This window comes from Eptatretus burgeri, chromosome 7, assembly GCF_056783735.1.
Source record: "Eptatretus burgeri isolate ZD-2024b chromosome 7, Ebu_testis_v1, whole genome shotgun sequence".
NCBI lineage: Eukaryota > Metazoa > Chordata > Myxini > Myxiniformes > Myxinidae > Eptatretus > Eptatretus burgeri.
The window spans coordinates 85,121,510-85,146,373 of NC_140967.1; the positions used below are offsets into that span (position 1 = coordinate 85,121,510).

At 38.1% G+C, this 24,864-nt stretch overlaps 1 protein-coding gene across 3 annotated transcripts in view; it reads right to left on the reverse strand.

Moving 5' to 3' along the window:
* The window catches only part of LOC147023662 (leucine-rich repeat transmembrane protein FLRT3-like), a 58,101-nt gene that overhangs the window by 12,395 nt on the left and 20,842 nt on the right, over positions 1 to 24,864 (reverse strand). For 2 of the 3 annotated variants that reach the window (XM_085889350.1, XM_085889349.1), the window contains exon 2: positions 21,778 to 23,999. The exons of the other annotated variant lie outside the window; for it this stretch is intronic. In XM_085889350.1, coding sequence (XP_085745476.1) covers positions 22,079 to 23,935 — 1,857 coding nt within the window. In that variant the 5' untranslated portion in view covers positions 23,936 to 23,999 and the 3' untranslated portion in view covers positions 21,778 to 22,078. Of the gene's footprint in view, positions 1 to 21,777; positions 24,000 to 24,864 lie in introns of those variants that run through there. 3 annotated transcript variants of the gene reach the window in all.

Genomic DNA, 24,864 nt, shown 5'->3' on the forward strand with positions numbered 1-24,864 from the left:
ATAAGTAAATGTAGATAGATAGCTCCCCTTTCCCTTGTTTAATGGGTAATTGAATGTACATGCGCTGCAAAGTTATTTTGATAGTCAAGGTTTTCTTTTATTTTTACATCACCAACATCAATAACAACAACAACGCCAGCATCACCCTCACCTTCACCTCGCTCTGGCCGACGCCATGGTGGGCGGAGTTCAAGGAGGAGCCTCGCGGCGGCCCTTGACCAATCAGCGTGCTACGGGTGGGGTGGCCGCCGCTCAGCCAATCAGACCCCGCGACGGTGAGAAAGGTGGTCCGTGTGACGTCACAATGCCCCCGGGCCAATCGACGGACTTGGCGCTCGTTTTGGCCAAAGACAGAGCGACGAGCGATTCTGCACGCCAAAACCGTCCAGTGAGGGAGAGCAGGGAGGGTGGAGGCAGCCCTCCCCCCCTGGAGAAGGGTGAATAAGGTTGCAGCGCGATCGGATGAGGAGAGATCCTTCCTCCACGAGAACCAAAAGTCGGTTGCGCGCCGTCTCTCTGTCGGTGAACGAGAGTTTTTGAGATAGTTGATGACCATAGAGCAGGCAAGGTTGTGGTCAATCTGACGGGCAGGTTGAACAAGTGTGGAGTTATCAGCCCTCGCTTTGACGTTCAACTCAAAGACTTGGAGAAGTGGCAGAGAAACCTCCTGCCTTCTGGACAGTTCAGGATACACAGGAGAGTTTTTTTGGTTGCCGCTACGAGCGCTGAAGGGAGCTCTGGATTCTGTCATCGCATCCAGACGCTGGCCTGGTTTGCCCGTGTCAGCCGAACCACACGAGGTGGACAGGTCCATGTCCTTCTGGGTATCTGTGTGTGTGTGTGTGTGTGTGTGTGTGTGTGTGTGTGTGTGTGTGTGTGTGTGTGTGTGTGTGTGTGTGTGTGTGTGTGTGTGTGTGTGTGTGTGTGTGTGTGTGTGTGTGTGTGTGTCTGTCGGTGGGCCCGTCTGCAAGTAGGAATTGTCTAAGTGCTCTTTGCTGTACATACTTGCATCTCTATAGTCGGATAACTCTGCTTCTTGTGTGCTCCCCCCTTTCCCCCATTACAAATAAATACATTTGTTAAATGTATCAGTTCATTGCTGTGTTTCTTCCATTGGCTTAGCATGGCGTGTGTTGGTGAATTACAAAGGCTGTTGCTGCTGTAAATGTACATTTGGACCGACTGGGCTTCGGCAACCATCCACTCAGGTTGCGCACGGGTCGGGCACACTAACGGCTCGACTTGTACGAGCGCCGTCGAGGGTGTGAATACTCGGTAACGCGCCACGTGGTTCTCTAGGTATTTTGAAGATTGGCAAATAACCCTGTACCACGTGGTGGAATTATTGACGATTCACTGTCCGTCAATAATTAAGGGACCTTAATTAAGGGATCAATGTCCGGTAAGGGACCCGTACCCTCGGAGTTTTCCGAAAGGTACGATCTAGATTCCGGGTGTTCGGTAGTCGACCCTACTGCTCCAACTAGCGGTCGTGCTCACAGCCGATACCCGGTCAGCAACAATACCACCCGGCGCTTCACTGACGAGAAAGGAAAAAGAAGAGAAAGGAGTAAGGGGGAGCGAGGAGGGGTGCGGGAAGGGAAGGCAGTGAGAGTTGAGAGGAAAAGAAAGCAGACGTGTACTGGAGCATTAATGACGATTCATACTGTCTCATGAAAATGCTTCTGCATGGAATAACAGTGAAGATGAAAGCAAAATAATGTCTGAAATCCATTTTCTACCAGTCATAAATGGTTGATAAGGAATGGCTGGCCAGGCCGTGGCTGCATACCATATCGGATCAATTTAAGTTTAAAGCCGGTCTTCACAGTGCTCGTGTCAGTTGAAGAAATTTAATGAATTCATTCAAATAATAACTTTATACACAAAAGAGTTGCTGTTTAACGTAGACCAAGCCTGGAGACATTGCAAGCTTCAATCGTCCGTGAAATAAACATTGCAGATAATCCGCAACGTTGCCTGCTTGTCTGTGCATGCGTTACGTGGTACATCGGTTCGCGTTCTGCACAAACGTTATAACTTTATTTTAAAACGTCCATTTTTCACCAGATTTGCTTTGATTCCCTTTCGAGCATCTCACGAAACCTCCGAAAATATACACAGATCTGGCAGACGTCATGGATAAGTAGTCCTACTGGAGGACACGGGGCGAGGTCAAGCAGTGAATGAATGAAATCACATAGCTCAATGAAGCTGGTTAATTTTGGCATGTTCTTAAATATTTTGTTCACTCGATACAAGTCTCCAAATAGAAGAAAAAGATAAGTTTAATACTTTGGAAATGTCATATGTTCTTGTGTATATATGGAGGAGGGACCATAACCTTGCTTGCTTAAAGTCAATTGGTATATCGGCTGAGTTATAAGACTTGTTATTTGTTTAAATTATCAGATTTCACTCGAGTTTTTAACACTGATATAGTCTGGACGATATCCAATCCTCAAAACCGAAATAATATTTCGAAGATATACTTTAATTAGTCCGTGAGAGTGGGTTGTGGAAAATTGCAACATATAATGGATGAAATCACTCCAAGCTCCTAATTTGAAAACTATAGCAAGTATAAAAGTGATGTACATAGCGATTCGTAGATATGATGAACAGGCAATTGATAATATGAGTGAGGAAAGTGAACAAAAACTTTGTCATAAGGAAATTGTTGTGGCCTGTTCCAAATCAAGGCATGGTTGAGTAGGCCAAAAAAATAATAAAAATATGGTGGCTTCAGACCCCAGCAAGGTAACCCAGGATACGCCTTTAGCCCCCAGAGAGTGAGGTGGCCGAGGATGCGCCTGACAAAGGATATAATTAAATAAGGTGGTTAATTATCTTCAAGAGGAGTGTTTTCATTAATTCATTAAACATGTTTTCATTAGGTGTTTTCATTGGGTGTTTTCATTAAACACCCAATTTTCACTCCTGCACTTCCTTGGAGTTTTCTTCGTTTGCATGAAAAGTTTCTGGCTGCTAGGTTTCATGGTTTTGGAGTTATGGAGGAGATGGAGTGACACACACACGCACACACGCACACACGCACACATTTACCAGAACAGATTAGAATACCCGCAAGTGACATTATGCTTTTGAAAAGGATTTATTTTTCTTTTGTAAATCACCAGAGTCGAAAGAATCCAAGGTTTCTGTTCCATATGCAGTCTGTGGCTGCTGGTTGCATCATTCCCTGGAAGTGCGGCTGTGCCACTGATTTTTCTTTTGTAAATCACCAGAGTCGAGCTCTTATTTTTTACTTATTTTGCTGAGCTCAGAAAGATGACAGGCTGAGTCAACCCACCTGGTGTTATTTCAATGGCCCGACAGAGGCTCAAACTCAAGACCCTAAGATCTTAAGCCAGTCACCTTAACCATTGAGCCAACACCAGGATTAAATAATCCGATAAAAAAGAAGTCTGAAGAAAAATATAGAATTCTGGATCTTTGCATCTTGGATCCTCCCTCGTCTGAGATTCATGTCCATCCCCGTTCCCCTTTGTCATTCACAAATGTGAAAACATTCAGGAGGATGTATTTATTAATTTATATGCAGCACCTGCTTTCCGGCTGCTATATTTTTGGGAGTGCAGCCTTTTCCTCTTTAGGTTATAGTGGGAATTTGGAATTTGGTCTGGCTGCCAGCAACAATCACCTACTTTTTGCAAAAAGAAACAATGGAAACTTTAACATTGACCAGCAACGAATGCTAGCGGACGGAGCCACAACTTTACATCCCACTATTTTATGCAATGGTATGCCTGAAAGCCCCAGGGTGACAGTTTATGGTCAGATCAAGAATTAAACCCAGACTTGACAGCCCAAAGGTGGATATACCACAAGACTTAAGAATTTGTCCTGCTGATGAAGGCTCGTGTCAATCTCTTTGGCGGTAGAACAATGGATGAAATCACCAGGACGTTGATTGAGGTATGCTAACCACCGTGGGAACAAGGACAAGCTAACATTTCGTGTGTTGACCCTTTTTGCTGAACTAACGATTAATGCTTGAAAAATCAGGTTCTCCTTGCTCCCCCCACCACTTCTGACATTTCCAACCAACCTGGGTGATGGAGAATGCATGCACAATATAATCATTCAAACTGTATAAAACAAACTATAAGTCGATAGAACATTTCACTGAAGACCTGAATTGCCTGATGAGATTTGAAAAAGTGTAATTGGAGAATGTGCACAAGAGGTAGTGTTTGGTTGTTGATTGTCCTATAAAACAAAGAAATCTCAGATAGCGATTCCTCTTGGCTTAAAAGATAGCTTTTATAACATAAAAGACACGAGGGATGCAAAACAAGAGTTTTGGTCGTTTTTCTAATCAACTTTTATTCACCAGACGTAGTGACATCATAGTTAGAGCATCTGCTCAGAGTCTGAGAGATGGGTGGTTTGAACCCCGACCAAGTCATACCAAACACTAAAAATGATACATGCTGCTGCCATGCTTGAAAATCTCTGTCTTACCCTATCGTAACGTTGGTGTTGGCAAGCTCAAGGATGAGAGGGGATCTGAGGAGTTTGCAAACAGGCCAAGTGGAGATTAGGAGGGTCTGAGTGCTTTGGGGGTCCTGAAGAGTTGAGGAGTGCATTCAAGACCACTGTCCTTGATGTTGCCAGTAGATGTCTTGGAACTCACCAAAGGGCAAAGAAGAATTTTGTCTCTCAAGGGACACGAGATACCATTGACCAGAGTTGCAGGGCCAGGCTGAATGGCAGAGCAGAGCTGTTCAGGGAGCTGAGGAATAAAACTGTACGTGCACTAATGGTGGACAAGGAGGCCGATGTGCGAGGAATTTGTGAGGGGGGTAGAGCATCAACTGAGGTCAAGCGATTCTCGGCCTGCTTACAGGGGAATCTGTGCATTGCATTCCTTGAAGCCTGTCCCTCGGTGTACTGTAGTTAGAGCAGAGGTGGTGGCCTCTTGATGGAGGAGTCCAAAGAGAAGCCCCGCTGGGCTGGTTACTTTGAGTGGCTACACCAGGCTGATCCACTAGCTGCTGAGTTGGATGTCAGGGGTGTTACAATCCCTATTGCTGGCCATCCAATCAACTGTGGTCCACCTTCGTTTGTGGAAACATGGGCTGCGGTGAACCGGTTGAAATGGGGTTAAGCTCCTGGGATTTGTGGCATCCATGCTGAACTTCTCAAGACTGGTGGAAATTCTGTACTTGTGTCATTGCATGCAGTTGTGGCTATATGGACGTGTGGCTCATTTTCCTGATGCTAATCCTGCTCACCAGATTCTCTCAGTGAGGGAGCCTCATGAGTGAAGGAGGCCAATGGGCCGACCACGTGCCTCGTGGTTGCAGCAGGTTGATCAGCATCTCAAGGAGTTGGGGATGGGCCAGGCATCTGCCTGGGGGATGGCCAAACGGAGGCCCTTGGAGTATCGGCAGAAAGTGAACACAGTGACATGCTGCTCTGGCGCATGCTCCCATGACTGACCTGACTTGACCTGACCCGACCTGACCCCTAGTCCCTCCCATGGGGAGCGAGTGTTTCTCGTGTTATAAAATATGTCAATTATCTGCATGAAAATCATAGACATCAGAAATTGATCATTTGAGGTATTGGTTTGTTTGACTTGTATGCACTTTCTGCATGTCTGAACCAAATTGTCTTATAACTGCAGCTTGTACTCAGGGTGTGGAGTGAAGGTTTTTGGGAGTTGGGACTGTTATGCCCAATTTGTGTTTTGACATTAAGGTGAAGGATTATTTTCATACTCTCATGTATTCTCTGCATAAAAGCAAAATTTGAATTCTCGGGGATGACCCAGAAAATTTGGGGGAGTGGGTAAATAGATGGACGGGGACATGGGTGAAAAGGTATGGGGGAGTTGGGACAATGGGGAAGTGTATAGAGAGGGAAGTCAGTGAAGGGAAGGAGGAGAGTAGGCGAAGGAATTAAGGGAAATAGGTGAAGGGGTAGAAAAGGTAGTGGGTTAAGGAAGCACAAGTGGGAGTGGATGAAGGCTTTGAGGGAAATGGGTGAAGGGTTGGAGTGGAATGGAAGAAAGGTAGCTGAGTAAGTAGATTAAAGGGAGTAGATTTGCAGGTGTTAGATGCAATGGGCCATCTAATCGAATACATTCCTTAACTCATACAAAGATGCCAATTGGGAAATTTATGCCTGAGCTGCAGCCATACACTTTTGTCAAACAACGCACTCTCTTTTCTCGAGATACTATTGGACCTTTAAAATACGTACCCTATAAATGTAGACTGGACAGCTGGCTGAAAGATGGTCTGCTTCAAGATGCAGTACCACCTGCATGCGATGCACCAATGTGGCATTTTCGTCAGATTCAACTCCACTGGGTAACAAATCTAAGACCAGATGTCTCAGAGGTGAGCAAATGAGCTCTCCTGCTGTCCTTGAATATCCATCACCCAGGTTTCCTTGGAGGTACGTGTGTAAGTACTAACATAGCATGGGTCTGCCGAGCTTACAGCATTTGACATGATTGGGAGCATTCAAGTCGATGAGTTTCAGGCTAAATAGAATAAATGTATCATATCTAGTACATATAAAATCTCCATCCATCTGCCCCATCACCTCCCACCTTGCAGTTGAGGCTAAAACTAGGGGTAGGCCTAAGCCTAGCATTGTAATTTTTTTCTCCTCAAGAAACAAATTGCAGAAACTGAGGCAGGTCCCACCTGAGGCAGGTAGGAGGCCTGTGTCTTATTCTGCTTTTCGCTCTGCCCCTGCTCTCTTTGGCCTCTCAATCAACCACCCTATCTAACCCCGACAGGTCACACTTGCTTGGCCACTCGCCACATTTTTCCCAACATTCCCTAATTTAAAGCTTTCAGCTCATTTCCACTCATTTGTACCTCTTATTTCCACACCTGTTGAATTCCCCCCTTGCGCTTATCCAATACAATTCTTTCCTTCAGTCCTACAAGGTTGAGGTTTATCAACAACCTATTTTGGCCATAATAAAACAAACTCTTTTGAACACAGGTTAACATTGTCTGTCTGTTTGTCCGTTTGTCTCTTCCTTTTTAACAATGTTAACAGATGTTAATCTTTCATCATTTGTTATTTAAATCTTCCTGGAACTTCAACTTTTCCAGTGAAAAAAAACTATTATTATTTTTATACAACTACGCAAATCCCATGACAAATGACTCATCAGCACGGGCAAGGACACTTTGAACACAAGTGTTGCCCCTTCCTCCCCACCCCAGGTGCAAGGACAGAGGATGTCCCCCAACCAGCAAGCACTCAACGTGGCAGCCTGGATGGAGATCCAGACATGAGAGGCATTCCCGTCATTCCTGAAGCCCTCACAGAACTGCCAGTGAGCTCTACGGGGGCTCTGTTGGGCACAACACGTGCAGGGTGCCTGCAGAAGCTGCAAGTAAGCCTCGGAACATCTGTACGCACCCTGCGCTACACTGTCTCAAAATTGCCCAAGTACAAACACTTTTACACTCCTGGCAAACAGATCCACATATGCATATATCGAACATATAAAGCTCTTTCTAACCACTGCCTGACTACTCGCTAACTGATATTAAAGATCGGTACCTTCCGGGTGAGGTAGAAAGCTGAAATTTTGATCTGAGAATTTATCACGCGAGTCAAAATATATCTACTACGAGTGGGGCCTCTCAAGATGGCGCATGGTGGCAACAAATTCGCACTGCCCGTAATCTTTCCAGGCCTATATACAGTTCAGTGTTTGGCATGCAAGGAAACATATGTAACTCGTACATGTAAGGAGTTGAAGACAGGAGTAGCTCGCAGTAAACAGTGAATCGGCGATACACATATAAATATATCTCAGCAGGAAAATGGCTCTTTATGTATTATCAATAAACACTGCGTGCATTGAGCGCAAAATTACCTGTAGCACAGTTATTGTAAAAAATTTACAAAGTTGCATGAGGAATTCACGACAGATAAGTTATTTCATATGGCAAATAAATATTGCCACTTATTCGTTGTAAAATATTCAGGTAGCAAGACTCGCAGCACATGTGTGGAACATTGCCCACCTGTGAAGAAAAGGAGAACTGGTATTGAACAAACCAAACTATAAATGGACAGGTAAGCAGCTTTAGTTTGGCACCAGGTGGGCTAAAACAGCAGCTTATTTTTAATTAAAAAAAATACTCTCACGATACATGTAGAACATCTTCCAATGGCTCTACCTATCACGTAATCCGTTTGGTTGTTCGCATAGTTTTCACAGGCATGCAAATATAATTTTGACTCCACAAAAGATTCGAGGTTGTATTCATAGGGGGATAATTATAAGCAAACGAGGTGGTTTTAACACTTTATAGGAGTTCAGTGAGGCCTCATCGAGAATATTGTGTGCAATTTTGATCACAACATCTCAGGAAGGATATAGCTGTCATTGAGTGGGTTCAGGACAGGGGTAATACATTGATTCCGGGCCTAATTAGACTCATCTATGAGGAGCGGCTGAATGAGAGTGCTTTATACACTAGAAAGGAGGTGATTACTAGGGGAAAATGATCGAGATGTTTAAGATAATATAGGGGAGAGTCAAAATAAGTGGAGAAGAATTATTCAGCAGAATAGACAGTGATATGAACAGGAGCCATCACCTGTAAGTAAAGAGGAAGAGAGTTAAGATGGTAGTCAGGTAAGGGTCTTTCATTCAGAGAGTAGTTAATGCATGGAATGGTCTCCCGAGAAAGGTAGTGGCAGCAGAAACAGGAGAAAGGATTCAGTTTGAGTTTGATAACTACCTGAAGAAGTACAAAGTATTGGTGGGAGAGGGGTACATGGATTTTGGCAGAAAATCATGATTATGATGGCTGAGATTGTGCATTCCTTACTCGACAACCGTGTTCACCCAATGAATGTCAAATAGCTGATTGGTTATTCCCTCCAATTACAGATGAGAGTGATTGGGTCTTGTTATTCAAATGTTAACTGCGATTTGGCATTACATGTGGCACATGCTTGGGAGTCCCAGTGGTGCGCAATTCCATCTAAGCTGCAGAGGAACGAGGGTAGAGTTTGAAATGGCAAAGGGCTGTGTGGCTTTATGCAGCTTCCTTTGCCTAGAAGTGCACGAGACGTGTGTGTGTGTGTGTGCGTGCATGCGTGCGTGCGTGCGCGGGGATATTTTTTTCTTTGAGAACCCTAAATAATTCCCATACACTAAAAACTATATCTGTAAGGAACCGAATAGTATGCATAAATGTAACCCAATGTTACAGAAAGATGTGACATGATCCACACAATTGATTACATGTAATTAAGTGCTGAAACTGTCCACCACAATGTTGCAGGCACAAATTCATTCTTCGCAGCAAACTCTCTGACACAGAGTGCAGCATTTCTTCGGAAATATTGGTGATTGTGTCACTGATTATTGCTTTTAATTCACCAAGAGTGGATGCATTTGTTGCGTACACTATATTTGTAGTGTACACACTGTAGTATGTACATATACATATATATGTGTATATATATATATATATATATATATATATGTGTATATATATATATATATATATATATATATATATATATATATATATATATATAGATCCACATATATATATATATATATATATAGATCCACATATATATATATATATGTATATATATATATACATCCACATATATATATGGATCCACATATATATATATATATATATAGATCCACATATATATATAGATCCACATATATATATATATATATATATATATATATATATATATATATATATATATATATATATATAGATCCACATATATATATAGATCCACATATATATATAGATCCACATATATATATATATATATATATATATATATATATATATATATATATATATATATATATATATATATATATATATATATATATATATATACATATAATATATATATATTTACATATATATAAATATATGTATGAAAATGTATACAACCTGGTGATGTCTGTTTCTGCCCCCACTGTTCTCATCCCTACTGCAGTTCATGAAGTTGTTAAACTGATGGACTGAATTAATGTGGTGTTGATGTTTGTGCCAATAAACGACCCAAAACAAATTAGCTTATTCCTGATGCATATATACACATCGTTAAAGGTAAATAATGATGGATGGTTTCTTTTCCCATCTCGTGAGATTCCTGGAAGTCCTCTCACAAAAACCCATATACTGACATGGGTTTTATGGTTCCTTGTTGAGTCATTGAAGATAAAATAGTCGGAAATAATAACAAGGACTCGTGGAACCATCGCGGTGAAAGCCCTTGCTTGAGAGAATGCCACATAGTTATTAAGAGGGTTTATTGGCAACATACCGCTGCCTCGATTGCTGAAGCCAAAAACATACTGTGATCTTCACAAGGCCCTGACACCTAATGGCTCCAACCGTTCGATGTTTGATGATCTTTTAACAGTAGCTTTGGTCATTTCACACTGAAAGGAAAACTTGTAGGGAGGACATGCCGATTGAGAATACGACAGCTCCAAAGAAGTTTTTGGCTTTGCAAATCACTAAAATGGCGGCCGTATGATGTGGGTGGAGGCAGGCAAGCTGTCCAGCCAATGGGTGGAACGAATGTTACACATAGACGGATGGACAAACAAGCGTAAAAGATAGCCTTTATGCGAAGGGTTAGCGTTCTTATATAGATATAGTCTTTACCTTGATCACGTATTATTATATAGATATCGCCTTTACCTTGATCACGTATTATTATATAGATATAGACTTTATCTTGATAACGTATTATTATATAGATATAGCTTTTATGAGAAGATATATAGATATAGCCTTGATAGATTTAGCCTGGTGTTGGCGTAGTGGTGAGGGTAGCGGCTTGGGATCCAAAAGGTCCTGAGTTCAAGCCCCGTTGGCCGCTTGAATTAATACATACCAGGAGGTTGACTCAGCCTCTTATCCTTCCGAGGTCGGCGAAGTGAGTACCAGTGTATGCCCCGGTTAGAATAGGTGAACCATATCTCTGTGTCGTAAGAGGCGACCAGGGTTGTGTCAGAAAGGGCATCCGGCGTAAAACCTGTGCCAAATCATTATGCGGATCATAACGGATGATCCGCTGTGGCGACCCCTGAGGAGGAGGAGGAGGAGGAGGAGAAGGAGAAGGAGAAGGAGAAGGAGAAGGAGAAGGAGAAGGAGAAGGAGAAGGAGAAGGAGAAGGAGAAGGAGAAGGAGAAGGAGAAGGAGAAGGAGAAGGAGAAGGAGAAGGAGAAGGAGAAGGAGAAGGAGAAGGAGAAGGAGAAGGAGAAGGAGAAGGAGAAGGAGAAGGAGAAGGAGAAGGAGAAGGAGAAGGAGAAGGAGAAGGAGAAGGAGAAGGAGAAGGAGAAGGAGAAGGAGAAGGAGAAGGAGAAGGAGAAGGAGAAGGAGAAGGAGAAGGAGAAGGAGAAGGAGAAGGAGAAGGAGAAGGAGAAGGAGAAGGAGAAGGAGAAGGAGAAGGAGAAGGAGAAGGAGAAGGAGAAGGAGAAGGAGAAGGAGAAGGAGAAGGAGAAGGAGAAGGAGAAGGAGAAGGAGAAGGAGAAGGAGAAGGAGAAGGAGAAGGAGAAGGAGAAGGAGAAGGAGAAGGAGAAGGAGAAGGAGAAGGAGAAGGAGAAGGAGAAGGAGAAGGAGAAGGAGAAGGAGAAGGAGAAGGAGAAGGAGAAGGAGAAGGAGAAGGAGAAGGAGAAGGAGAAGGAGAAGGAGAAGGAGAAGAAGAAGAAGAAGAAGAAGAAGTTCTTATATAGATATAGTCTTTATCTTGATCACGTATTATTATATAGATATCGCCTTTACCTTGATCACGTATTATTATATATAGACGTTACCTTGATAACATTATTATATAGATATGGCCTTTATGAGAAGGGTTAGCGTTCTTATATCAATATAGTCTTTACCTTGATCACGTATTATTATATAGATATAGACTTTATCTTGATAACATCTTATTATATAGATATAGACTTTATCTTGATAACGTATTGTGTAGATAGAGACTTTATCTTGATCACGTATTATTATGGAGATATAGACTTTAACTTGATCACGTATTATTATATAGATATAGACTATATCCTGATAACGTATTATTATATAGATATAGCCTTTATCTTAATCACGTATTATTATATAGATATAGACCTTATCTTGATAACGTATTATTATACAGATATAGCCTTTACCTTGATAACGTATTATTATATAGATATAGACTTTATCTTGATAACGTCTTATTATATAGATATAGACTTTATCTTGATAACGTATTGTGTAGATATAGACTTTATCTTGATCACGTATTATTATATAGATATGGCCTTTACCTTGATCACGTATTATTATATAGATATAAACCTTATCTTGATCACATATTATTATATAGATATAGCCTTTACCTTGATCACGTATTATTATATAGATATAGACTTTATCTTGATAACGTCTTATTATATAGATATAGACTTTATCTTGATAACGTATTGTGTAGATATAGCCTTTATCTTAATCACGTATTATTATATAGATATAGACCTTATCTTGATAACGTATTATTATACAGATATAGCCTTTACCTTGATAACGTATTATTATATAGATATAGACTTTATCTTGATAACGTCTTATTATATAGATATAGACTTTATCTTGATAACGTATTGTGTAGATATAGACTTTATCTTGATCACGTATTATTATATAGATATGGCCTTTACCTTGATCACGTATTATTATATAGATATAAACCTTATCTTGATCACATATTATTATATAGATATAGCCTTTACCTTGATCACGTATTATTATATAGATATAGACTTTATCTTGATAACGTCTTATTATATAGATATAGACTTTATCTTGATAACGTATTGTGTAGATAGAGACTTTATCTTGATCACGTATTATTATGTAGATATAGACTTTAACTTGATCACGTATTATTATGTAGATATAGACTATATCTTGATAACGTATTATTATATAGATATGGCCTTTACCTTGATCACGTATTATTATATAGATATAGCCTTTACCTTGATCACGTATTATTATATAGATATAGACTTTATCTTGATAACGTCTTATTATATAGATATAGACTTTATCTTGATAACGTATTGTGGAGATAGAGACTTTACCTTGATCACGTATTATTATATAGATTAGACTTTATCTTGATAATGTCTTATTATATAGATATAGACTTTATCTTGATAACGTATTGTGTAGATAGAGACTTTATCTTGATCACGTATTATTATATAGATATGGCCTTTACCTTGATCACGTATTATTATATAGATATAGACCTTATCTTGATAACGTATTATTATATAGATATAGCCTTTACCTTAATCACGTATTATTAGAAAGATATAGACTTTATCTTGATGACGTATTATTATGTAGATATAGACTTTAACTTGATCTCGTATTATTATATAGATATAGACTTTATCTTGATAATGTATTATTATATAGATATAGACTATATCTTGATAACATATTATTATATAGATAGAGCCTTTATCTTGATCACGTATTATTATATAGATATAGCCTTTATCTTGATCACGTATTATTATATCGATATAGAGTTTATCTTGATAAAGTATTATGTAGATATAGAGTTTATCTTCATCACGTATTATTATGTAGATATAGACTTTATATTGATCACATATTATTATATAGATATCGACTTTATCTTGATCACGTATTATTCTATAGATATAGCCTTTACCTTGATCACACATTATGATATAGATAATTATAGACTTTATCTTGATAACATATTATTATATAGATATAGACTTTGTCTTGATCACGTATTATTTTATAGATATAGACTTTATCTTGATAATGTATTATTATATAGATATAGCCTTTACCTTGGTCACGTATTATTCTATAGATATAGCCTTTACCTTGATCATATATTATGATATAGATAATTATAGACTTTATCTTGATAACATATAATTATATACATATAGACTTTGTCTTGATCACGTATTATTTTATAGATATAGACTTTATCTTGATAATGTATTATTATATAGATATAGACTTTACCTTGATAGCGTATTATTATATAGATATAGACTATATCTTGAGAACGTATTATTATATAGATATAGCCTTTATCTTGATCACGTATTATTATATAGATATGGCCTTTACCTTGATCACGTATTATTATATAGATATAGACCTTATCTTGATAACGTATTATTATATAGATATAGCCTTTATCTTGATCATGTATTATTATATAGATATGGCCTTTACCTTGATCACGTATTATTATATAGATATGGCCTTTACCTTGATCACATATTATTATATAGATATGGGCTTTACCTTGATAACGTATTATTATATAGATATAGCCTTTACCTTGATCACGTATTATTATATAGATATAGACTTTATCTTGATCACGTATTATTATAAAGATATAGACTTTAACTTGATAACGTATTATTATATAGATATAGACGTTATCTTGATAACGTATTTTGTAGATATCGACTTTATCTTAATCATGTATTATTATGTAGATATAGACTTTAACTTGATCACGTATTATTATATAGATATAGACTTTATCTTGATCATGTATTATTATATAGATATGGCCTTTACCTTGATCATGTATTATTATATAGATATAGCCTTTACCTTGATCACGTATTATTATATAGATATAGACTTTATCTTGATCACGTATTATTATAAAGATATAGACTTTAACTTGATAACGTATTATTATATAGATATAGACGTTATCTTGATAACGTATTTTGTAGATATCGACTTTATCTTAATCATGTATTATTATGTAGATATAGACTTTAACTTGATCACGTATTATTATATAGATATAGACTTTATCTTGATAACGTATTATTATATAGATATAGACTATATCTTGATAACGTATTATTATATAGATATAGCCTTTATCTTGATCACGTATTATTATATAGATATGGCCTTTATCTTGATCACATATTATTATATAGATATAGCCTTTATCTTGATCACGTATTCGTATATCGATATAGAGTTCATCTTGATAGCACGTATAATGTAGATATAGACTTTATCTTGATCACGTATTATTATGTCGATATAGACTTTATCTTGATCACATATTATTATATAGATATCGACTTTATCTTGATCACGTATTATTATATAGATATAGCTTTACCTTGATCACGTATTATTCTATAGATATAGCCTTTACCTTGATCACATATTATGATATAGATGATTATAGACTTTATCTTGATAATATATTATTATATAGATATAGACTTTGTCTTGATCACATATTATTTTATAGATCTGGACTTTATCTTGATCATGTATTATTATATAGATATTGCCTTTACCTTGGTCACGTATTATTATATCGATATAGACTTTATCTTGATAACGTATTATTATATAGATATAGACCTTATCTTGATAACGTATTATTATATAGATATAGACTTTATCTCGATCACGTATTATTATATAGATATAGACTTTATCCTGATAACGTATTATTATATAGATATAGACTTTATCTTGATAACATATTATTATATAGATATAGAGTTTATCTTGATAACGTATTATGTAGATATAGACTTTATCTTGATCACGTATTATTATCTAGATATAGACTTTATCTTGATCACGTATTATTATATCGATATAGAGTTTATCTTGATAAAGTATTATGTAGATATAGAGTTTATCTTCATCACGTATTATTATGTAGATATAGACTTTATATTGATCACATATTATTATATAGATATCGACTTTATCTTGATCACGTATTATTCTATAGATATAGCCTTTACCTTGATCACACATTATGATATAGATAATTATAGACTTTATCTTGATAACATATTATTATATAGATATAGACTTTGTCTTGATCACGTATTATTTTATAGATATAGACTTTATCTTGATAATGTATTATTATATAGATATAGCCTTTACCTTGGTCACGTATTATTCTATAGATATAGCCTTTACCTTGATCATATATTATGATATAGATAATTATAGACTTTATCTTGATAACATATAATTATATACATATAGACTTTGTCTTGATCACGTATTATTTTATAGATATAGACTTTATCTTGATAATGTATTATTATATAGATATAGACTTTACCTTGATAGCGTATTATTATATAGATATAGACTATATCTTGAGAACGTATTATTATATAGATATAGCCTTTATCTTGATCACGTATTATTATATAGATATGGCCTTTACCTTGATCACGTATTATTATATAGATATAGACCTTATCTTGATAACGTATTATTATATAGATATAGCCTTTATCTTGATCATGTATTATTATATAGATATGGCCTTTACCTTGATCACGTATTATTATATAGATATGGCCTTTACCTTGATCACATATTATTATATAGATATGGGCTTTACCTTGATAACGTATTATTATATAGATATAGCCTTTACCTTGATCACGTATTATTATATAGATATAGACTTTATCTTGATCACGTATTATTATAAAGATATAGACTTTAACTTGATAACGTATTATTATATAGATATAGACGTTATCTTGATAACGTATTTTGTAGATATCGACTTTATCTTAATCATGTATTATTATGTAGATATAGACTTTAACTTGATCACGTATTATTATATAGATATAGACTTTATCTTGATCATGTATTATTATATAGATATGGCCTTTACCTTGATCATGTATTATTATATAGATATAGCCTTTACCTTGATCACGTATTATTATATAGATATAGACTTTATCTTGATCACGTATTATTATAAAGATATAGACTTTAACTTGATAACGTATTATTATATAGATATAGACGTTATCTTGATAACGTATTTTGTAGATATCGACTTTATCTTAATCATGTATTATTATGTAGATATAGACTTTAACTTGATCACGTATTATTATATAGATATAGACTTTATCTTGATAACGTATTATTATATAGATATAGACTATATCTTGATAACGTATTATTATATAGATATAGCCTTTATCTTGATCACGTATTATTATATAGATATGGCCTTTATCTTGATCACATATTATTATATAGATATAGCCTTTATCTTGATCACGTATTCGTATATCGATATAGAGTTCATCTTGATAACGTATAATGTAGATATAGACTTTATCTTGATCACGTATTATTATGTCGATATAGACTTTATCTTGATCACATATTATTATATAGATATCGACTTTATCTTGATCACGTATTATTATATAGATATAGCTTTACCTTGATCACGTATTATTCTATAGATATAGCCTTTACCTTGATCACATATTATGATATAGATGATTATAGACTTTATCTTGATAATATATTATTATATAGATATAGACTTTGTCTTGATCACATATTATTTTATAGATCTGGACTTTATCTTGATCATGTATTATTATATAGATATTGCCTTTACCTTGGTCACGTATTATTATATCGATATAGACTTTATCTTGATAACGTATTATTATATAGATATAGACCTTATCTTGATAACGTATTATTATATAGATATAGACTTTATCTCGATCACGTATTATTATATAGATATAGACTTTATCCTGATAACGTATTATTATATAGATATAGACTTTATCTTGATAACATATTATTATATAGATATAGAGTTTATCTTGATAACGTATTATGTAGATATAGACTTTATCTTGATCACGTATTATTATCTAGATATAGACTTTATCTTGATCACGTATTATTATATAGGGCTAGACTTTATCTTGATAAGGTATTATTATATTGATATAGACTATATCTTGATAACGTATTATTATCAAGATATAGCCTTTATCTTGATCACGTATTATTTTATAGATATAGCCTTTACCTTGATCACGTATTATTATATAGATATAGCCTTTACCTTGATCACGTATTATTATATAGATATAGCCTTTGCAGATAGATTTCCATCCAAAAGTAAAACTGTGGCCTGTGTGAATGCTGAAGTTTCTGATAACTTCCCTGTACATGTGTGTAACATATTACAGCTTGATACACAATCCATACACATGACTGAGTTCCAGTTACTTTTGGCAGCTTGGATTAGAGCCCATACGAAAAGCAATGAGGATGAAACACCTGATTAATTGGTAGTGGAACAAATTAAGATGATAGTCGTGCATGATGAATTATGTGAAATGAAGAAATGCCAGCAATTTAGCTTTCGACAACAACATTGCACACAATCTATCTGGTAAATGTATATTTTACAAGTGATATATTCAATTACTAACTACTTAGATGTGCTGGTTGCATCATGACGAGGTTGTGGCTATATACACATCTGAATGATGGAGTATACCTGAAGACTGCAGCAAGAATTCCGAATTTGACTGGGGTACCAGTACACAATGGCAAATTATTTTCGAAATCCAGCACGGGGTCTCGTTAACACTCCCAAGTGAATGAGAGCAGATGGGATAGCTGTCTTAAAGTCCTCCTCTGAAAGACAGCATCTTCAATGATAAAATGCCATGGCTGTGAAGCGTGTGTATGTGTGTATGTGTGTATGTGTGTATGTGTGTATGTGTGTATGTGTGTATGTGTGTATGTGTGTATGTGTGTATGTGTGTATGTGTGTATGTGTGTATGTGTGTATGTGTGTGTGTGTGTATGTGTGTGTGTATGTGTGTGTGTGTGTGTGTGTGTGTGTGTGTGTGTGTGTGTGTGTGTGTGTGTGTGTGTGTGTGTGTGTGTGTGTGTGTGTGTGTGTGTGTGTGTGTGTGTGTGTGTGTTTGTCAGTCAATGTCATTCCACCACGGGTGGAATGAAAGTTGATCGTAGAACTGTCTACAGTCTATATATTCGGGTTGGGAATCAAACCCAGATTAGACAGCTCAAAGGTGAGTGAACTACCTCTGAGCTATACTGTCAGCCCATTGTGTCAGGCTGATAGAATTGCCTTGAGGTACGCACACTCACATATAAGCAGTCTAACCTGGGTTTGAATCCAGACCCAGCTGTAAACAGTGACGCTGGTGTTTCACAAGCAGGGTGATTCATCAATGTGTGCGTTGTCCCTCAGATGGATGTTAAACGCTGTCTGCCAGCATTCAGCGGTGAACGTTAAAGATCCCTTAGGGTCCTTCACGAAGAGGAGGTGAGCTGTCGCCAGCAACCTGGCCAAATTCCAAATTGCTGTCCTAACCAGCAGAGGGCATTGTATCAGTGGCAAAGCCATGCCCTTAGCCAATTATGCTACCCCACAGCCTTGTGCTGAATACAAAAGACGAAGAAGCCCATTGTATACAATATAATTGAGCAAGTTAATGGTTCACTAATTTTACAGTTACTATAATTATTGACAATTTTTAAATGAAGGAATGATAATATTTTCCGCTTTCTATACCTGAGTTATATTTATAAATGACCAGATTGCATGAGTCCTACAATTTATTTCTCTATCAACCCAGACTTGTTTCTTTCTATCTCTGCTCAGGTTCAGCATAAAACCCAAAGGAAAACAGCTCACCTTCTGTACATCATCACTTTCTGTACATCATTATAGTCAATGTCTGTGGCATGGATATCACGTAAAAAGCTTGCTCACCTTCTGTACATCAATGACAGATCATTCGATTAACTCAGAGGAAAGGGGAAGGTGTAGCGGAAGCAACATTTGTACCTTGTCAGCGATAGAATATACAAAACAAAAAGAAGACGATAAATAATACACAGAAATGAAATATTAATCAGGTACAAGACTTGGTTTGATATTTGAACCGTATATTATGACTGGCTCAAGCCGCAGCACCTTTCTGCTCAATCCCTTCGAGAGAAGTGTTAGTTTTACAAGATATGTGACCACAGTCTGTTCTCACAATAAAAAATGGTCAAAGAGGGCATTTATTGCTTTGTGGAATTTCTTCTGCAAACATATACGAATTGGAACAAAAAAAAGTAAAGAAAAAGAAACCACCCTGTTGTGCATCAGCAAAGTCGAATGCCTTGGAGCGAAGGAAAACGACCTAGACATAATTACGTCCGTAAGTGAACAAAAATACTTTACAGTGTACAAAACAAGGAACGCACATCATCAGCCGCTCAAAATCCTGTGAATGATTGTTCAACAACTAACGGAAAGTATAATTCTTCTACAGATGGTGCCCACACTGCTTAAAAACTGAGCAACAGTGTCAGGATATCGTTCTACTTTCACTTTTCATGTTCCGTGAAAGAATAAATATCTCTCAAAACACCCAGTCACTGAACACAGCCATAGGAATCTCAAACCTGGCAAAGCCTTTTAGACAATTGGAGGTATGCGAGCACACAGGTGGTCATGCCTATTGTAGCTGGGGAGTTGTTGTGGTTAAGGTGGATTTCTGCAGCAACCCGAGGGTCAATCTGTTCACATGCTCTAAGCATCTCTAAGTGACTATGCCTGGAGTGTTGGTGGAGAAAGGTTAGGGCAGAAGTTGTGCCAACGTGACATCTGCTCCACGCTCATCGATTTTCTGCCACCTTACTGTCTGCTGAGAGTCCTTGTCCAATGTTTTGATAATTACGCTTGGGGTTAAGGACATTGCTTTGGCTCTGTCGGTATCCTCGATCTCCAAAGAAACCTCTATTTAATCCAAAGTGGCCTTGAGTACCGACTTCGCTTTTCCAAGCAAAGGCAGCTGGCTGGAATCTCCGGAACCTCTCAAGCCTACTCATTATCCTGGCTGCGTGTGGTCCTGCCGTAGTCAGCTGTGAGAAAAGGCGTTAAGGTATGTCAGAATGGCTATAACGATCTCACTGCGGTCGATCAAAACGCAATTTAAACAGGCCAACTTCATCTCTTCACAGGCCACACAGATGGCATGAAAATGTGGCGGATATTAAAAATCGAAAATAAACAGACACAATCGGTGCATTCAAAAATTCTAGACAGATACAGAGTCTGCACTCTATTTGACTCCTTTCATTAAGATAGCTCTTTTTTATTAATGTTCAGTTGGAAATTTTGTCGCGTTTTATTATAAACCATTACTAGTGAGCAGGGGCCAAAAAAATGGAACATGCTGAAAATAGTCGAGTCACAAAGACTCTCTTGCCAGTCAAGGAAATAGTCAAGGCCGGTTATGAAGACTATCACAACTAATAGTCAGCGGAGCTGAGAAAAAAAATCCCCCGGGCAAATGGCCAAGTTTGCATCGGCGGAGGCTTTTTGCGTTTCGTCTAGCATTCCTGGCACTCTCGAGTTTTGTACAAAAATCGACTCGAGGCATGATCCACAACAATGTCAAATGAAAGTACGAGTAGCAATGACCAGCCAGTGCTTTCAGAACACAACAAAAAGCCTCAACTTGCACCGACATAATTTTAAACATCCTTTGTGATGAGCGTGGACGAAGCATCAATATCCAGGCACGAGGTCTCATCTTCATGCACAAAAGCACAGCGTTGTAATGTTGAATGAAACAAAGAAATACCTTTTAACGGTGGCATGTCAAGTCGTGCACTCAGTGTGTTCACATTCAGTGCCATTTTTTGCAGGTCTTTTTCATACACAATTCATCGCTTCAGCAACAGAGATCACGGACGCTCATGATTTGTGGCTCATAGTAAGCCGAGAGTTGAGTTCATTCATTCTCGATCAGCAGCTGACATTCATATTGGGTTGACATATTGCTGTCAGGTTGATGTATCACTACATTAGTGAAAACTAGGTGCGAATTTATTCACATATGTGAACAACGTCAAATGTCAACATTCTACATGTGCAACAGTGTGTGTAAACCATTTAACACCAATTAAAAAAGCAGCAGTCCTTCACAGTTAGGGAGCATGTCCGATATAAAACAAAAAACAAATCACGTCTCCCTCATTTTGTAATCCCATATAACATGGCCATCCGAATATACAAAAATATTCACTGTTAAAAATACAGTGTGCAAAATTATTCATCATTGTGGATAGTCTACACCTTTGCAATGGCAATAAGACACAATACATGTGCACTATTTATAATAATTCCGGCCGACAAAAGTGTTATCAACATACACAAGTTTGTTTCCACAAGTTCTGCTGCGACTTGTCTGCTCTGCATGACCGTACTTCGACGCCGATTCACCAGTCAATTCCATTTCGCCAAGCTGGCCAGGCTGATAAAGTCCCTCCCTCATCTCCAATATGGAGTCGTCTTTCTTCGTACCGGCTTCCATATAGTCACTGTCTGTGGCCTGTATATCACGTGAAGCACAATTTGGAAATTGGACTCCTTTCGGTTTGTACAGACACCAGCACATTACACCGACAATCAGGACCATAAGGAGTAATGCCGAACATATGATAACCACCACAATCATCGGAAGTGGAAGGATCTCGTTGATTGAGTTAGCTTGATGTTCGTTGATTGCGGCTGAATTTTTGTGACCGACACTTGCATCTTTGGTCCGAGTTTGTACGCACGCTTGCACCTTTCCGATGTTCTGGCCTTCCCGAGCTCGCAAACAGATCCGGTAAGTAGTCTGGGGAGTTAGATTCAAAAACTCGTGTTGAGTTCTGACTTTGTCAACAGTCAAGGCCAAGTCAAGTTGGGCACTCTGTTTTTCAGTTTTCAGCCTCAGCTCATAGGCAGTCCATGGACCATGGCTGCTCCAAAACACTTTGATAGAATCACTGGACACAGATACTACTTGAATAAGCAATGACCCATTTCTCTGAATTTCTCCTTTAATGGGTGTCTGACTCGTACGATCACCGTGCAAGTTGTATCTTGTTGCAGTAAAATAAGTGGTGCTGGTCCATGACGTATCCAAAGATGCAGTCAGGTTCAGTGGTGTTGTCGATTCTGGACAAGTGAGCCTTGTGAGGGGCACATCATAGAAACTCTGATCTTTGAGTTCCTTTGGAGTGCTACATATCAAACCATAGAATCTCCTTTTCAACACCCAATCTTTCAACCAATGCATTTTGCAATCACAATGCCAAGGGTTATTCTTAACAAACAGTTGCCTAATCTTGTCAAGACCTGTCAAAGCTCCTGGCATTAAAGTCCTCAGCACATTTCCTGATAGATCAAGAAAAGAAAGCTTTTCCATGCAAGAGAAACTTTCCTTTGGGATTTCCCCAATAATATTGTCTTGCAAGTGCATCTTTCGCAAGTTCTTACCTGGAACACTAACCGGTATAAGTTCAAGATTGTTTTGACTGAGGGAGATTTCTACCAGACTATATAAGCCACTGAAGGCTTGCTGATGCACAGCGTTGGTAGAAAGTAGATTTCCATCAAGGTAGAGATGCTTCAGCCGAGTCAACTTACTCAGCACATCTTCCGATATTGCCTGAATTTTATTGTTATTTAAACTGAGTTGCTCCAGGCTATCAGGAAGTCCATCGGGAATGACTTTTAACCAGTTGCGTGAAAGAAATAACTTCCGCAGTTTGGTGAGCACTTGAAAAGCTTTATGTTGGATGCCAAGCACTGTGAGGTGATTGACTTCTAAATGCAGCACCTCCAGATGAGGGACCATCGAGAGGGAACGGGACGAGATGGTCTGCATGTCATTTTCCTGGAGGTGCAGCTCACGCAGTACATAGGGCAACCTTAAAGGAAAGTCGCGTAGGTTGTTGCCATACAGGTGTACAAGCTGCAGCAGTTGCAGATTCCTTAGCTCCAGAGGTAGGCTTGCATCTGAAATATGGTTGTTTTGCAGGTACAGGGCAGTGCTATTGACTGGTAGTGGGCTGGGAACAGTTGACAGGTTCCTTTCGTTGCAGTAGATGAGCATCGCGGTGCAGCGGCAGGGCACAGGGCAGGAACTAGCACAGGCCAAGAGGGTGAGCAACCCGCTCAGAACCAGATGTGTCGCCATGGTTCCTGGCTACCAGGCTGAGTCTTTGGCTATTTTTCCTTCTTTCTCAGCAGCACTTGAATAGCTGAAAACATGGAGCAAGTAATGCATTTCATTACTTGCTAAAGATCCATCAAAAATGCTCGTAGCAGCACATGAAACAATTTTCTTGATAAATGTTTTCCCTATTTCCCGAAATATCAGGTTAATCTCTAAGCCCGTGACCTAACAAAGGACAAGAAATAGAGGTTATTGTTTGGTTAACATGTTCCAAATGTTGGAAAAAGGGACATGTAGAAATACATGGGTGAAATTGTTGGAAAACATGTGTAAGAGTTTAGTTTATAAAAGCAGAGTGATGTATTTAGATTATTTTTTTAGGGTATTTGTCTTAATAGTGTTGGTAACCAATCGTCAGAATCATGTGTTTCGTGCCTTAATGCATCATGTGCTGATAATCAAGATGGATAGCAAGTGAGACAATGAAGAGGATGCAATGGCGGATAAGTATGAAAATGCTGGTCAATGAAAACATCGAGTGCATGGAGATTTGCAGACGATTGGCGGCACAGTATGCGGAATGTGGTGATTGTTTATCCAGTAGAACTGAATTTGATGAGTGCAAGTCATTTAAAAATAGAGGTGAAAGTGTACAGAGTGGACCATGTGCTGCAACAGTTCCAGCCTCGATTGACGCATCAGGCAAGATGTGGATGTCCTTTCGAGTGATTGAACAGTTTGCTCGTCATATCAGTTCAGAAGTGACCACAAGTGTCAGTAGTGTTGCCACGACCATGCATTCAATTTTGACAAGTTTGTGGGGGTTCGAAACAAATGTCCTTCTCTGGTGGGAAAATGTCTCATTCACATCATTCACTTTATTGTCAGGCCACGGACTCAGCGATCACCTCTTGTATGACATATGCTTTGTGCCGAAGGTTAAAAACATG